The following is a 13,191-nucleotide window of genomic DNA, read 5'->3' as shown; positions in this document are numbered from 1 at the left end:
TTAAAAAAATTCAAATCAGTGTTCACACAGATAAGAAAGAAACATCCGGAATCAATATGGCTTCTGTAGATAGTCGTAACTCACTAGGCTACGAGGACTGCTGGCAAGAGTGGATGTGCAAGTAGAGGCTGAGTGCGCGGCGTGGCACACCTGGATTTCCAAAAAGCCTGAGACAAGTTTCCTCTGCAAAAGTAGAGGCAAGCAGACTCACGATACTTTCATATGCACAGGATAAAGGAGTCAAGTCATTGATTAACCACTGATTAAAAGACGGAAGATAAAGGCAGAAAGGGTGCGTTATCACAGTGGGGTCCTGCAGACATCTGCTACATGCACCAAGATTTGGAGAAAGGAACACACCGGGGGAAAAAACAACCACATACACAAAAACAAGGTGTCTAAATTAGACATTAGCATTCACAAGAGCAGTCGAGGGCACACCGAGGGCACTCCTCCAGGAGCATGAGCGCAGCATTTGTTGGTAGCCAGCAAGGCAACAACTAATTATGAGTAAAGAAACAAAGATGTGCCGATGCATAAAGCTGCGCCTATAGCACTGCGCGTAGTCCTGGTGTGCCCACCTCGAAAGCGACTGCAGAAGTACAGCGGGAAGAAAGGCAGCAAAGGAGGGCGACAAGGGCGATCCAGCGAGAGAAACTCCCGCGACGCGCGCAGGGTGTCCACAAGCAGCCCCACGGAGCAGCGCCCCAAGGACGGGAGGGAGAATGTGCGTGCGGGACAGCTGGTCATTGACTCCCAAAACACAAAGCTAAACCCCAAAAATAAACCCCACAAGTAAGGGAAAGCAAATATTTTTCATGCTCCTGTTTGCCTAAATAAATTGCAGACACTGCAATTACCCAAATCACTGCCTCGGCGGTCAGTAACGCCAGGCTACTGAAAATCCCCATAACGAGGGGCTGCAGCACGTCCTGGGGACAAGATATGAGGAGCCTCCAAAGGGTGGGCACAGCACCGTGAAGCAGATGTGAGAAAGGAACAGCTGGATGCTACACCTGCCAGAGCAGAAAACAAAGCTACTATTAGTAAATCATCTGTCCCATACGGGGAGTTACACGGGGGATGGGTATAAGACAGTTCCTGACCTGCAGAGCTTTCTGGCAAGGCTGCAGGTCACAAGAAAACCCAGAAAAGAGTTCGCAATACTATTTTCTTCTAATTTCTGTAGTCAGTCGCCACTCAACATCTGGTGATGGCGGAATGGGAACCAAAGCTGCTGACGGCTCCAGCACCTCATATAAAAAGCATCCCGCATAAGAGAGAGGGTGCAAATACATCTAGAGAGGGTAAGGAGAAACCAGCCACCTCAGCCTGAGCGCAGGAGCAGAGAGCTCATGTGAAGGTACAGACTGGGAGCTGTGGCTTACAGCAAAATTCCCTCCGCCTTGAAACAGAGACGGAGTAACGTGGCGACAGAGGAAGTCGAAGGAAAACACTGGAGGATGGATTCATAGAGGTGTCCAAAGGGGAAAAGTGGTTACGATCCAACATCTCACCTTCTCCATTCAGAATTATTAATAGCCTCACGCACAAATTAGTAACGGAGCAAGTTTGCTGGGTCCTCAGCCTTGCTGGGAGATGCTCTTCAAGTCAGCTTTGGGTCACATTTGAAACCCCTAAACTATTTCCAGAAAGAAAGAACAGTCCCCAGTTCTTTGAGTTGACAGCTCGCTGCAATGTCTACTCGGAAAAATCTAGCAAAAATAATTGGGCAAAAGTTTAAAAGTTATGATGTCCACAAAAAAGTGTTTCTGCAGTTTGCTTTTGAAAAATTTCCTACTGCTTTTTTGGGTTTGTGGGATCATTAAAATAGCTGAGCTGGGAACGTCATTTACTTCGTTGGTTTTGCTAAGAAAGAGCACCTTCTGGGATGGAACAGTGGGGATGTTTATGGGGGGAAAAAAGGCTTTTTGTGAATTAAATGGACTCAACTATTGATATGCAAAATAGACCAAATTATTATTTATACAACAAACTACTATAACGTGATCAAACTTTAAATATTTAAAAAAAAAAACCAACACTTTGGCAGAAAATAAATTAAATGTATTACTCCTGATGCCAGAATATGTCTAAATGAAAGCATGTATGAATGGAATATATTCCTTGTATTTATTGCATAAGGGCTGTCTTGCCATAGAGTTAAGGTAGAGGGACGGTGTGTTTTGGAAACAATGTTGGCTGAACGCTTGAAAATTGCATAAATCCAGAGGAGACAGATAATGCTTTTTGCTATTTTTGGGTGGGAGGAAGGAAGACGCTTGAAAAATGTAAATATTCTAATGCCATTTTTCCTCCAGAATGATATTTTGCTCATGATAATAGTCTTTTAAGAGAACAAAATCCTTCTGTCCCGCAGAGTCAAAGCGGTAGCCTGAAGTACAGGAATTAGGTACCATTTTACTGACTTCAGTCAAAGCTACTTGTGGGGAAATTTAACCGCAAGCCTAAATCCCTGCAGGAGTGGTCCCTAAGTGAATTCCTAAGCAGAACAAAAATTAAAGCACTGAAGATAAAAAAAATTTTAAAAAAACCCAACACCAACCCCAAACCACACATCCTATGAGGAAAAGTCAAGATAGAAATGGAAAATTCCTTCCTGGCTCCATGGATGCTAATTGCATACCTTATGCTAGGAGCTGAATATCATAAATTTCTACATATATATTTAATTAGGTTAATTTGTAAAACGTAGGCATATGTCTGCTTCAAGTAGACAGGAACATTTCATTTTATACATTTTAAGTATCACATAATGAACTACAATCACAAACACTGTCTATGCTGGACTAGGAAGGCCAAAGAGCTCTCCGTAAAACGAAAGCACACATTTACAAGTCAGACAAACATTCACAACACGTGACTGCTATCTCCTCCGCCTTATCAGAAACCAAAGGCAAATGGAGCACTCTCAGTGAATCTATTTTTTAGCAACTAAACCAATTAAGACTAAGGCATAAAATAAAAATTAAAGATTTAAATACACGCAAGGTTTCAGGAAAAGGGTTTCTTATTTTTCTCAATTTTGGGGTGCTTCTTCTCCTTTACAAATGGCACCACTATTTCCACTGAGGATGCTCCGGGGGCTCATGCCTACATCCCTCCAACGTCTGCAAGGTGCCTCCAGGAGCGGGAATTGGCATCGCTGCTCTCAGACCACGTGCAACACAACTTGAACCTTGCAAACTTTCTCTGGATATATTTTGCCTCAACCTAATGCCATTTATTTGGATACATTTGCATTTCTTATTTCTCGCCCAGCATCCTCCCCGGCTCACAGCAGAGTGGGTCCCCCTCCGAGGCTGTCTCTCCAGCAGTGTCCTAACAAACCTGATTCAGGAGAAATGCTAATCCTAATGGTTGTTAGCACCAACCAGCCAAATTCACAGGCCTCTAAAGTAAAGACAGATAAGAAGGTAAAAATATCCCTCCCTCGAGGTTAATATGTAGTATGCCTCAGTGATATTAACCATAACTAGAGCGCCGAAGCCACATGCCCCGAAGCAGTCTAAACATGACAGAGTCAAAACACACCCGGGGACAGTCTTCCCGGTATTCAATTATTAATTCCTTCGCCGGCAAAGTCCATCTCCAGCCCTGCCAGCCCGCCCAGTCCCACCAGCCCGTGCCCACTGCCAAGCACCCGCCCGGCAACCCCAGGGCCACCGACTGCCAGGTCCCAACCTGTCCCCTGGTGTCGCTGCCACCACTGCTGTCCCAAGGACGCACCTGAACATCTCGAGAGCCCAACGTGGGCTCCTGTCACTGGCACCACCTGATTGCAAAGGCAAATCCCGCTGCTTCCCAAGGCGATTTTCAGACCCCCTCTGCTACCAGCCCAATGCAAATCCAGCTGTGCCTCCCTCCACAGGTTTCAAAGACGCATACAGAAATGCCGAAAGTTATTTTGTTTCCAGCAAATAATTACCCCGTGTCCTTACAGCCCTCCCTTCCCACCCTCAAAATCACAAATACCACAAATGCCGGTAAAGGCTCAGGATTTGCAGCCCACAGACTAAAGCGCATCACATCTCAAGTGACAGATTTACCCCCAGAAAGCAGTTGCTGTTCTTGGGGTTCAAGCTAGGCACCTACCAGGGCCGTCTGCACGGTGCTCACCAGCATGCTCTCAACTCAGTTTCCAAACTACATCCAACAGCCTGCAGGCTTAATGTAAGAAATTGTACAAATCTGCTAAAATAGGGTTTCATTCATTCTCCCCTCGTGTAGCCAAGTAATTAGAATAGTAACAAAAACAACCTCACCAAAATACGGGCAACTCAATTTCAAGCGTGCACCCCAAAGGCTCTGCAGCACCCCAAGCCCTGGCCAAGGACCACGACCACGCTCAGCTCCCAGTGGGGTCAACCCACATCACTTCGGGTTTTCTTCTGTATTTCCCTCCCAGTTCTCCCGCACCGGCTGAGCTGTTGGCTTTGGTTGCAGAGTTTTGAAAACTGAGGTTTAATACTTCTAAAAATAGGTCTAAAGCAATTAAATACTTGTACTAAAATTGTTCTCGACATACTGGAAGCAGAACCTAAATGACGGGCCTTCAACGCAAGCACACCCAACTTCTGAAAACTCACTTCTGCTGCTATTTTCAGGCAGGAAAGGATACCTACACCCACACAGAGTAAAAAATTAACTTTCAAAAAATTACTTGCTGCCTGAATACATCTAGTGATATTCAGTCACAACAAGTATTAAAACCTGAAGGCCCTGGAAACATGGCAGTGCCACCGGGGCACCAGCCCTGGGACAGGACCACGTTTGGCCCCTCGCAGCTCAAGTGAGAACCTTGCTCAGCTCACTGCCAGTGGAGAGGCCTGACAAACACAGCCATTCCCATTTCTATCACTTGTTGAGATATCGAACCTCGTGCGATAACATCCCAGATTACTAAAACAGTATAGAGGATATTGATGGCTCACCGATCTCCTGCGTTATCTGGCCCAAGGAGCTGCTGAGCTCTTTGCCCGCACAGCATCCCACGCTCACCAGAGAGCTGCGGTCTCAGTCAATGACTCTCTCAGACACATCCATATGCATTAACACGTGCACACACACGTGATCCTTCATATACATGGCGACTTCTCTACGGCTTCGGCAGCCCCAGCCTCTGCTCCACGCACTGACGTTCGCGTTTCCCTGCGTCAGCCCGTTATCAGCGCAGGCAAAATCTCCAGTTGACGCTTTTCCACTTCCACCCTTATTTTTCACATTACACCAGCCAAATATAGAAGCGAAACAAACAGGAGTACCGTAAATTACAAGCAAGGAAGGCCTTGCCTATGTAATTAAATCTTTGCAGGTACATTACACCAGCTAAACCTTTGTAAGCCTTGGCAATACAGGTGAGAGAAATAAAGACAGAGGAAAAAGACTCCCAAGAATTGCTACCCTAGCAGAGGAATTGGTCCGGTGACACTGGTCCCACCACCGAAAAGCGTCACACACGGCCGCCCCGGGCCCTTCGCAAGGGGACAGCCACGGGGGTATGCGCAGCCCCCCACCCCCCCAGCCCTGCCAGGCTGACCCAGAGCTCTCCAATTTCACCCCAAAGAGGCCGCGTGGCCTCCAGCTTCTCTGGAAGGAGCATAACTCCATCAACCACAAGTCTCATCACCTAGCAGGAGCCTGAAGCTCTGCCCTGATCTCCAAAAGTCCAAGAGCCACCTGGGCCCATCCACACCCACCAAGGCACAAGCACCAGGCCGCAGCTGGTTCGAGCTCCACAGGGGAGCCCTGTACCCCCACACACTGCCTCTGCTCCCCGAGCTGCCTCACGCAGCACCTCACTCAGAGCAAAGGCTTCCTGTGTGCTGGCACAAGCGCTCGCAGACTGGTCAATGAACCTCAGCTAACTGCCATTCAATTGCCAAGCAAGCCTAAAAGATGTAGAGCACAAAAACTCTTCTATATGGATACACCCCTGGTTTAAGTAGGGGTACAGAGTCTAATCTACTCTTCTAATCCCTTCCACACAACTTGTACCCTCAGTGCTGTATCCTTCCCCAAATACACCTCTCTGAATAAGAAACTTCTTTGCAGTTGCACTTTCAAAGATGACAGAGAATGGTTTTCTCTACTTGACCTGGTATTTCTGCCACATCTTGAGCTGCTCACTCTGGGAGCAACAGAGACTCATATAAGTAAAACCCAAGTAACTCAGAAGAGCCATCATGCAGCTTGCCCAGCACCTCCACGTGCATTTACATGCTCAATAGTGTTGGTGTGTGAAACCCACATTACAGGAGAGCACCTATGTCCGTCATTTTGGTACTTGACCAGCCCACGCATACCGCACAGGCTAGCAAGGCCACTTCTGTGTGGGAAGAGCCCAGACTGCTGACCCCAGCCCAAACGCAAGACTAGCACTCACGCTCAACTTCACACACCACCAGTCGCACCAACGGCAATGAGAGCGCTTCAACAGGAGACAGGAAATAAGACCCAGGACTACGGGAGGATAGATTCAAGACCTAAATATTCAACGTCAACCAAAGGAAAGCAACTCTGCGTTTATAAACAACCTGTCCAACGAGTAGGGCATGGTAGCTTTGACACCTCCAGCACGCACGTATCTTGGGAAGGGACCTGCTCCACAGAAGGGGCATGTCCTCCAGCTCTTCCCTTCTTCCAAAGAAGACAGAAGCGTGTAGCAATGCCTCCTATGTCCCATGAGTCACCTGAACGTGTAGCAGCTTTGGGTGCGTCTCAGCTTCCCCAAGACCAAGGCGGGGATGGGAGGCTTGCTCCAGCCAGAGCCAACACTGCCACTGCAGCCAGAGGCTTTGCAGAAAACCACCTGTTGCTGAAGCCACCCATCAGCTCAATCCACTGCTTATTATTTATAATTATTAAATTTTGCATCCTCCTGAATATGTCCCCAAGTGAAAAGGTCTCTCTCTATATATGTTGTATGTATGTTATATATTACATATACTAAATTATTTCCAATCCCTTTCTGCTACACCTTTACCCCACTCCCAGTCACCAGAGCTAACCAAGGTAACCAGGAGCTACATGCCGTGCCTCTCCCACGCAAGGCACGCAGTCAACCCCTTCACCGTACGCCACGCGCCGCTGCCTTCCCAGGTCCCTCTGCCCATTCCTGGTGTCATGGGTTAAAAATTCAGCTCTCACACGACTGCCAACAAGGCAGTGCTACTGTGACAAGCTGCACCAGAGCCGTGTGCCACTGAAGAAAGACACATCGCAAATAGTTATTTTTCATATACTATCCACGGCAAACAGCATCATTCATTTCTACTCCCTTGCTCCAGACAAATCAATGATTGTTAATGCAAAGTCAACACGTCCAGATGTAGTTTGCATACTAGTTAACCACTAAATTGGCATCACATAGTACAAAATAATCAAGAGACATTCAAGGAACCAAACAAAAGCAAAAAGGAGGCAGATGACTAGCAATTAATCCATAAAAGACCTTTAAAAACTAGGAACTTCTTCCCCAGAAAACACGGTATGGCCAAACTGAATCCGTAAACTCAAAATTCTAAATATATGTAACGCTAGAGTTTTAAACGCTCAGAAATTTAGAAATTACAACCAAAAAATATCTCATGGTGCCACTTAATCGTGTCCCTTACTAAAAAGCAACCGCAACCTCCAGCACCCTCGCAGCCCCTGCCCAGGCGCCTCTTCCCCTCGCCGTCCCCTCTGCGCCCCCACTTGGCACATTATGTACAAATAGGGCTTAATCCTGCAAAGGGCACCTCTGACAAGAGTCACGTTGACGGGCAGCCCCCCACCGCTGCGGGACCAACCCTGCCCGTTCCACGGCATTTTGGCCCTGAAAGCCCCCACCACGACCAGCACGGAACAGCTTACGCCAAGCGCAGCAGGTTGCGGTGGGATTCAGCAAACCCTTCTGCGGGCGCCACAGGCTTCGCGCGCGCGCAAGGAGTCCCGCGCAGCCCACCTGGGCCGGGCAGCCACGCGCCCCCCACGCGGGTATCGCCCGACCGCGCCGCTCCCGAAGGCCGAGCGATGCCCGAGGCGCCCGAGCTGAGGCTGCCGCCGGCTCGACGCGCAACACCAGGGACCCCGAGAGGTACAACTCCCCGCGCCGCTCGCCCGCCCGGAGCCAGCGCGGCCCGAGGGGAGCGGTGCCACGCGAGCCACGCCGCGGGGACCAGCCGGGCCCGGCGCCGCAGCCCCACCGCTCCGCCGCGGGAAGGCCTAAATCCTTCGGCGGGCGCAGCGTCCAAAGAAGCAGGCCCAAATCCTGAATCCGTAAGAGCCCGAGCCTTAGAGCAGGCTTCAACCCGAAGGGAAGAAAAAAAAAAAAAAATTAAAATCTATCAAACTTTTCGAACGCCGATTTCACTGCCGCACTTGCATAATTGCAAACGGGGCTGTGCATCGCTGGGGCCACGTGACTGCACCCGTGAACTGAACTATTCACGGCGTTGCGTTATGGCAGTAACATATATTTAAATTATTCTGGAGTTATGCGAATAGCGTCCTAAGGTTTTATACGGTGCTGTGTAAATATTATCTACTACTTTAATAATACTATGTCTATTTTCATCCAGGGACGAAAATATGTCTATTTTTATCCTCACTGAGGATGAGGCACTTGAAATTTTTCTTTAAAAAAGAAGAAAAGGAATGTTTCGGTTATGTCACAAGAAATCTCTTGGTATCGCTCTGCCGGGCTCCCTTCCTCCCCCTCCCCCCTTCCAGGTTGCCAAACAGCAATTTTTAAAATTATAAATATTCATCAACTTTCCGGGGGGGGGGGGGTGGAGAAAAAAAAAAATCCCCCTGAAAGCAGACTGCAATGAAAAATTATGAAAAATTTTCAAGCAGGAGGAGGTTTCTCCTGGAAGGACACCGGCACACAGAAAGGTTAGATTCAGAAACCCATTATAACCTCAAGCATAGCTTTTCATCACCGGCGGAACATATAATGGAAGCCGTTGTTTAAAAGAAACTGATATACACAGAGTTAAAAATTGTAAAGGTTGCGGTACACACACCTACGGCATGACAGCATCCCCACAAGTTGCAGCCGAGTACTATGGCATTGCATTTTCATCTCTGCAGAGGAGATGTGCAACACCCAAACCCAATTCAAATATTGACAGAAAATCCACTTATTCCCACAACAGCTGAAAACAGGTTAAAACAGATCTAAACTAGGGCCTTCCAAGTTTCAATTCCTCTATTTTAGGATAGCATGATAAACTTTAAAGATACAACTGCAAACTGTCACTGGGATCCAAAACTGAATAAATACCATTATTAGTAATTAAAACGCAGCACCCATCAGCGCGTGTCCCCCCCCAGCCCAAGGCACAGTCATCATGTTGCTCCCCAGATCTCGGGGTGAGGGTGTGGGGCTGGGCAGAGAAAAAGCCCAGCATTAAAAGATCTCAGTTTGGAAAATATGTATGAAACCTTAAAAAAAAAAAAATAAATTACAGCTAAACGGTTTCTTTGGGTATAATCACAGAGTAAGTGAAAGTTACGGGGTGCAGCTCTATGAAGGGAATTCTTGGAGTATAAGAATATGGAAAAGCCACCACGTTAAAGCTTCCTGGATGAAACCATGAATAAAATATTCTCCAGGATTGTTTAATTCAATTTAGAGCGCTGTGTGTAATTTTTACCCACATGTGCCACCCCGCTCTAACTGCACCACTGCTGGTCTGTCACCGTGGTACTCGCTTCATTATTTGCTAAAAAAGAGATTCAGGAAGAGGGTGGGTCCTTTTCTGGGGGTTGTGGGGAGAATAAATGCAAAAATAAAAATATGAAGTTGACATTTCAGAGTATTTTCTCCTCCACCCAAGAGTTATCCTGCTTTGCAAATTTTTTCCATCACCCCCCCCCACTTTGAGCAACCCAAAAGGTGAAACAAATAAAGGGGAGGGTGAAAAAAGCCAGACCCAGAACCCTGAATTCACCAGCCACTCCTAATTTCAAGAAAATATCAAGTTACAGTGAACTAAAAATCAAAAACAAGCAAACAACCAAAATTAAAAAAAAAAAAAAACCCCACAACTTTTTGGGATTTGGGATTTAGATTTTAAAATTCATTCCGGATTGAAATTTAATTTTTTCTTAAGCGCCCAGATTTCAGCATTTGCAGGTGGGTGCCCGGCAGCTCCAGAAACTCACTTCTGAGTTCAAAATTTAAAAATGCCTTTTTCAAAAAAAAAAAAAAAGAAAAAAAAAACTGCTGCAGCTGTGGAGCCAGCCATCTTGCTATTTTGTCCCCATTTTAGAGAGGAGACTGTGTCAAGGTTGGTAAAACTCAATGTTGACCTAATCTTTCCCTTCCTCTCCCTCCCCCACTTTTGGGTGGAAAGGCCATGTATCTCCCCTATATTGCTTTTTTCTTGAAACAATGCATGTTTCAGTGCTCTTTTGTTATTTAATTTTAAAAAGATCAATACCAAGACCCCAGTATTCAAGGGCAACCCTACAATAATAAAACAGTGTGTACACAGTCCAGAACTCGCAGGCACCCCATAACAGCAAAATAATAGGAACAAAACAGCATTTAAAAAAAACAAACCCCCCCAAAAAATTATGAAAAGAAGATTTTCAATTCAAACTCCAGGAAGGCTTTACAGGAAGAGTCAAGGAGGAAAAGGATTTTGAATTTGGGAAAAAATATCATGGCTGAGCCCTTTAAAGGCACTTTTAGTTTTACCGGTTTAAAAAAAAAATCAAAATCACTAAATCTGCAATTATTTTTTCACAATATTGTTAATTATGCATATTCATAATATCATGGCGGACCTTATAATAAACCTGTGTAAATACTAGATTTATATGATCCACAGTATCTGGAGTTGTTACGGGGTGTGTGTTTAAAAAAAAAAGCAAAAAAAACCACCAAACTAAAAACCCTACCATGGAAATTTTTTTTCTTTACAAAAGAAGTAGGAAATTAAATGCTGGAAACTATGTTTTAATTATGCCAGGAGAAACCATCAGAAAAGCCAAGAAATTCAAAAATAAAACTGACATTCGACTCTTAATTTTGCTTGTCCTCGTGTTTTCCTGGACTGTGTTTAGAACCTCATTGTTTAAGAGCAGTTTTGCATGAAATCCAAAATCACCAAAAAAAAAAAAAATTTGGGTGTGTCCACAGCAAATTTTCTATGCTCTAATTTTCCTGCAAAACTCCTCATTTGAAAGAAATAACTTTAAGCACTGCAGCAAAAAAAAAAAAAAACAAAACCCACACCAGTTTTGGCACAGCGTGCTGCACAAGTTCAAAATTACAATGAAGTACAATTCGTAATTGCTCCGTAACAGCAATTCTCCCACTTTCCCAAACTAATCATTTTATTGCAGCTCATCCAGGGGTGCCCAGCTCGAACTTGAATTACTTTCATTTCCGAGCACTCCGCTGCTCCCGGGCTCCCTTTTCCTCCAGAAAAAGGGGTGGGTGGGTGCTGGGGGGGGGGGGAGAAACCTGAATTCATTCAAATTCCAGCTTAATTTTCATTTACATATGAGCCGGGCTTTGCTTCCGAAGGGACAAAAATGAAATTTGCGGGGCCGGCCGGGCACGCCCGGGGGCTGCGGCGGGGGGACCCCGGCCCCGCACCGCCCCACGGCCCCAACTTTCTTGAAAAATAAGAAATAGCAAAATATTTCCTTTTTTTTTTTTTTTTTTTTTCAATTTTAATTTCTTTTTTTATTTACGAAATAGTCTCCTCTAGGTGGCGTCGTTCTAATGGAAAAAAAAAAAAAAAAAAAAAAACTACCGTTCGGGAGGAAAATTAGAGAAGGGAAAGGAAAAACAGAAATAAAACAAAAACCCCAAAAGAGAAAAAGCGAGAGCCCCGGGAAGGGCGCGGGAGCGGCGCGGGGGCGCGGCGGGCCCGGAGCGCGGCGCCGGCCGGGCCGGGGGGCAGGCGGGCGGGCCGGCTGCGGGCACGGGCCGGGCCGGGCCGCGGCCGGCGGCTCGTCCCCGCCGACATGGCTGCTGGGCGCCGCTTTGTTTTCCGCCCCGGTCCGAGGCGGGCGGCGGGGCCGGCGCGGGCCGCGGCGGTGCGGGGAGCCGTGCCCCGGCGGCGCCCCCCGCGCACTGCGCCAAAGCGCCGCCGGCGGGGCTCCGCGACGGGGCGGCTGCGGCTGCCGCCCTCCCTCCCTTCCTCCCCGCTCCCTCCGCCTCCCCCCGGGGGACACGCCGCCCGGCCGCCGCGTACCTGCGCTCCCGTCGCCGCCGCCGCCGGAGCGGAGCCGTCCGGCTGGTTCATGAGGCTGGGGCGGGAGGCAGGCGAGCCCCGCGCCGCCGGGGCCTGCGATCCGCCGCGCACAATGCCGGCGCCGCCGCCGCCGCCGCTGCCTCCTTTCCGCCCTCCCAGGAGCGGCGAGTGGGGGCGATGCCCCCGCTGCGCGGGTGGGCGGCTCGCCGGGCTGCTGCAGCCCCCCTTCCCCCCGGGGGCATGGGCCGGGGCGGCCGCCGCGGGCACGGGCGCTGCCGCTAGCGGCGCGGCGCGCAGGGCTGGGCGGGCGCCTCCCGCTGCCGAGCCCGCGCCGCCGCCGCCGCCATCACGACCCGCTCTGGGGGCAGCTCCAGCCGCAGCGCGCTCGCAGCCAGCGGCGGCGGGAGAAAGGGGCTGAGTCTGGCCCAGCGCGGGAGCCGCGCCGCGCCGCCGGCCGGCCCCGCGCTGCCCTCCGCCCCCGCGCGGCCCCGGCCCGGCCCGGCCCCGCGCCGGGCACCGCCGCGCCGCGGCCGCCCAGCCCGGCCGCCGCCGCCCGGCGGGCGCGGGGCCGCTCCGCGCCGTGGGGCCGCTCCACGGCCGCCGTGGGGCCGCCGCGCCCCCCGTGGGGTGGCCCCACGCCGGGGGTGGGGGGTGGGGGGCGCGGACCCCGGCCCGCAGCCGGCCCCCGAGAAGCCCGGGCAGAGCGCCGGGGTCGGGCCCCCGCCTCGCCTGCGCCTCCCCGGCCGGGCCCCGAGGGCCCCGGGGCGGCCTTCGGCCCGGGGCGGGGGGCGAAAGCCCGGCGGGCTGTGGCTGGGGTGGGGGCCGGGGGCCCCGCACGGCACCCCCGAGCCTCCCCCGGCCTCTCGGGAGGGGACGGGCGTCCCTCGTCGGGGCTCAGCACCGCCGCGGGGCCTGCGGGAGGGCCCGGGGGCGAAGCGGGACCCGAGGGGCTTCGGGCTGGGCTGGG

The 13,191-nt window shown here is 49.9% G+C and overlaps 1 protein-coding gene across 21 annotated transcripts in view; it reads right to left on the bottom strand.

Annotated features, from left to right (window-relative positions):
- Positions 1-12,709, bottom strand: part of ZNF618 (zinc finger protein 618) — a 164,978-nt gene extending 152,269 nt beyond the window's left edge. For 11 of the 21 annotated variants that reach the window (XM_064468905.1, XM_064468912.1, XM_064468914.1 and 8 more), the window contains exon 1: positions 12,225-12,708. In XM_064468905.1, coding sequence (XP_064324975.1) covers positions 12,225-12,275 — 51 coding nt within the window. In that variant the 5' untranslated portion in view covers positions 12,276-12,708. Of the gene's footprint in view, positions 1-12,224 lie in introns of all 21 variants that reach the window. The other 10 variants (XM_064468910.1, XM_064468917.1, XM_064468906.1 and 7 more) reach the window with 2 other exon arrangements.
- Positions 12,710-13,191: the final 482 nt, after the last annotated feature.

This window comes from Phalacrocorax carbo, chromosome 18 (genome assembly GCF_963921805.1).
Source record: "Phalacrocorax carbo chromosome 18, bPhaCar2.1, whole genome shotgun sequence".
Classification (NCBI taxonomy): domain Eukaryota; kingdom Metazoa; phylum Chordata; class Aves; order Suliformes; family Phalacrocoracidae; genus Phalacrocorax; species Phalacrocorax carbo.
Note: the sequence above shows the minus strand (reverse complement) of the source record. Positions and strands in the feature narration are given on the sequence as shown.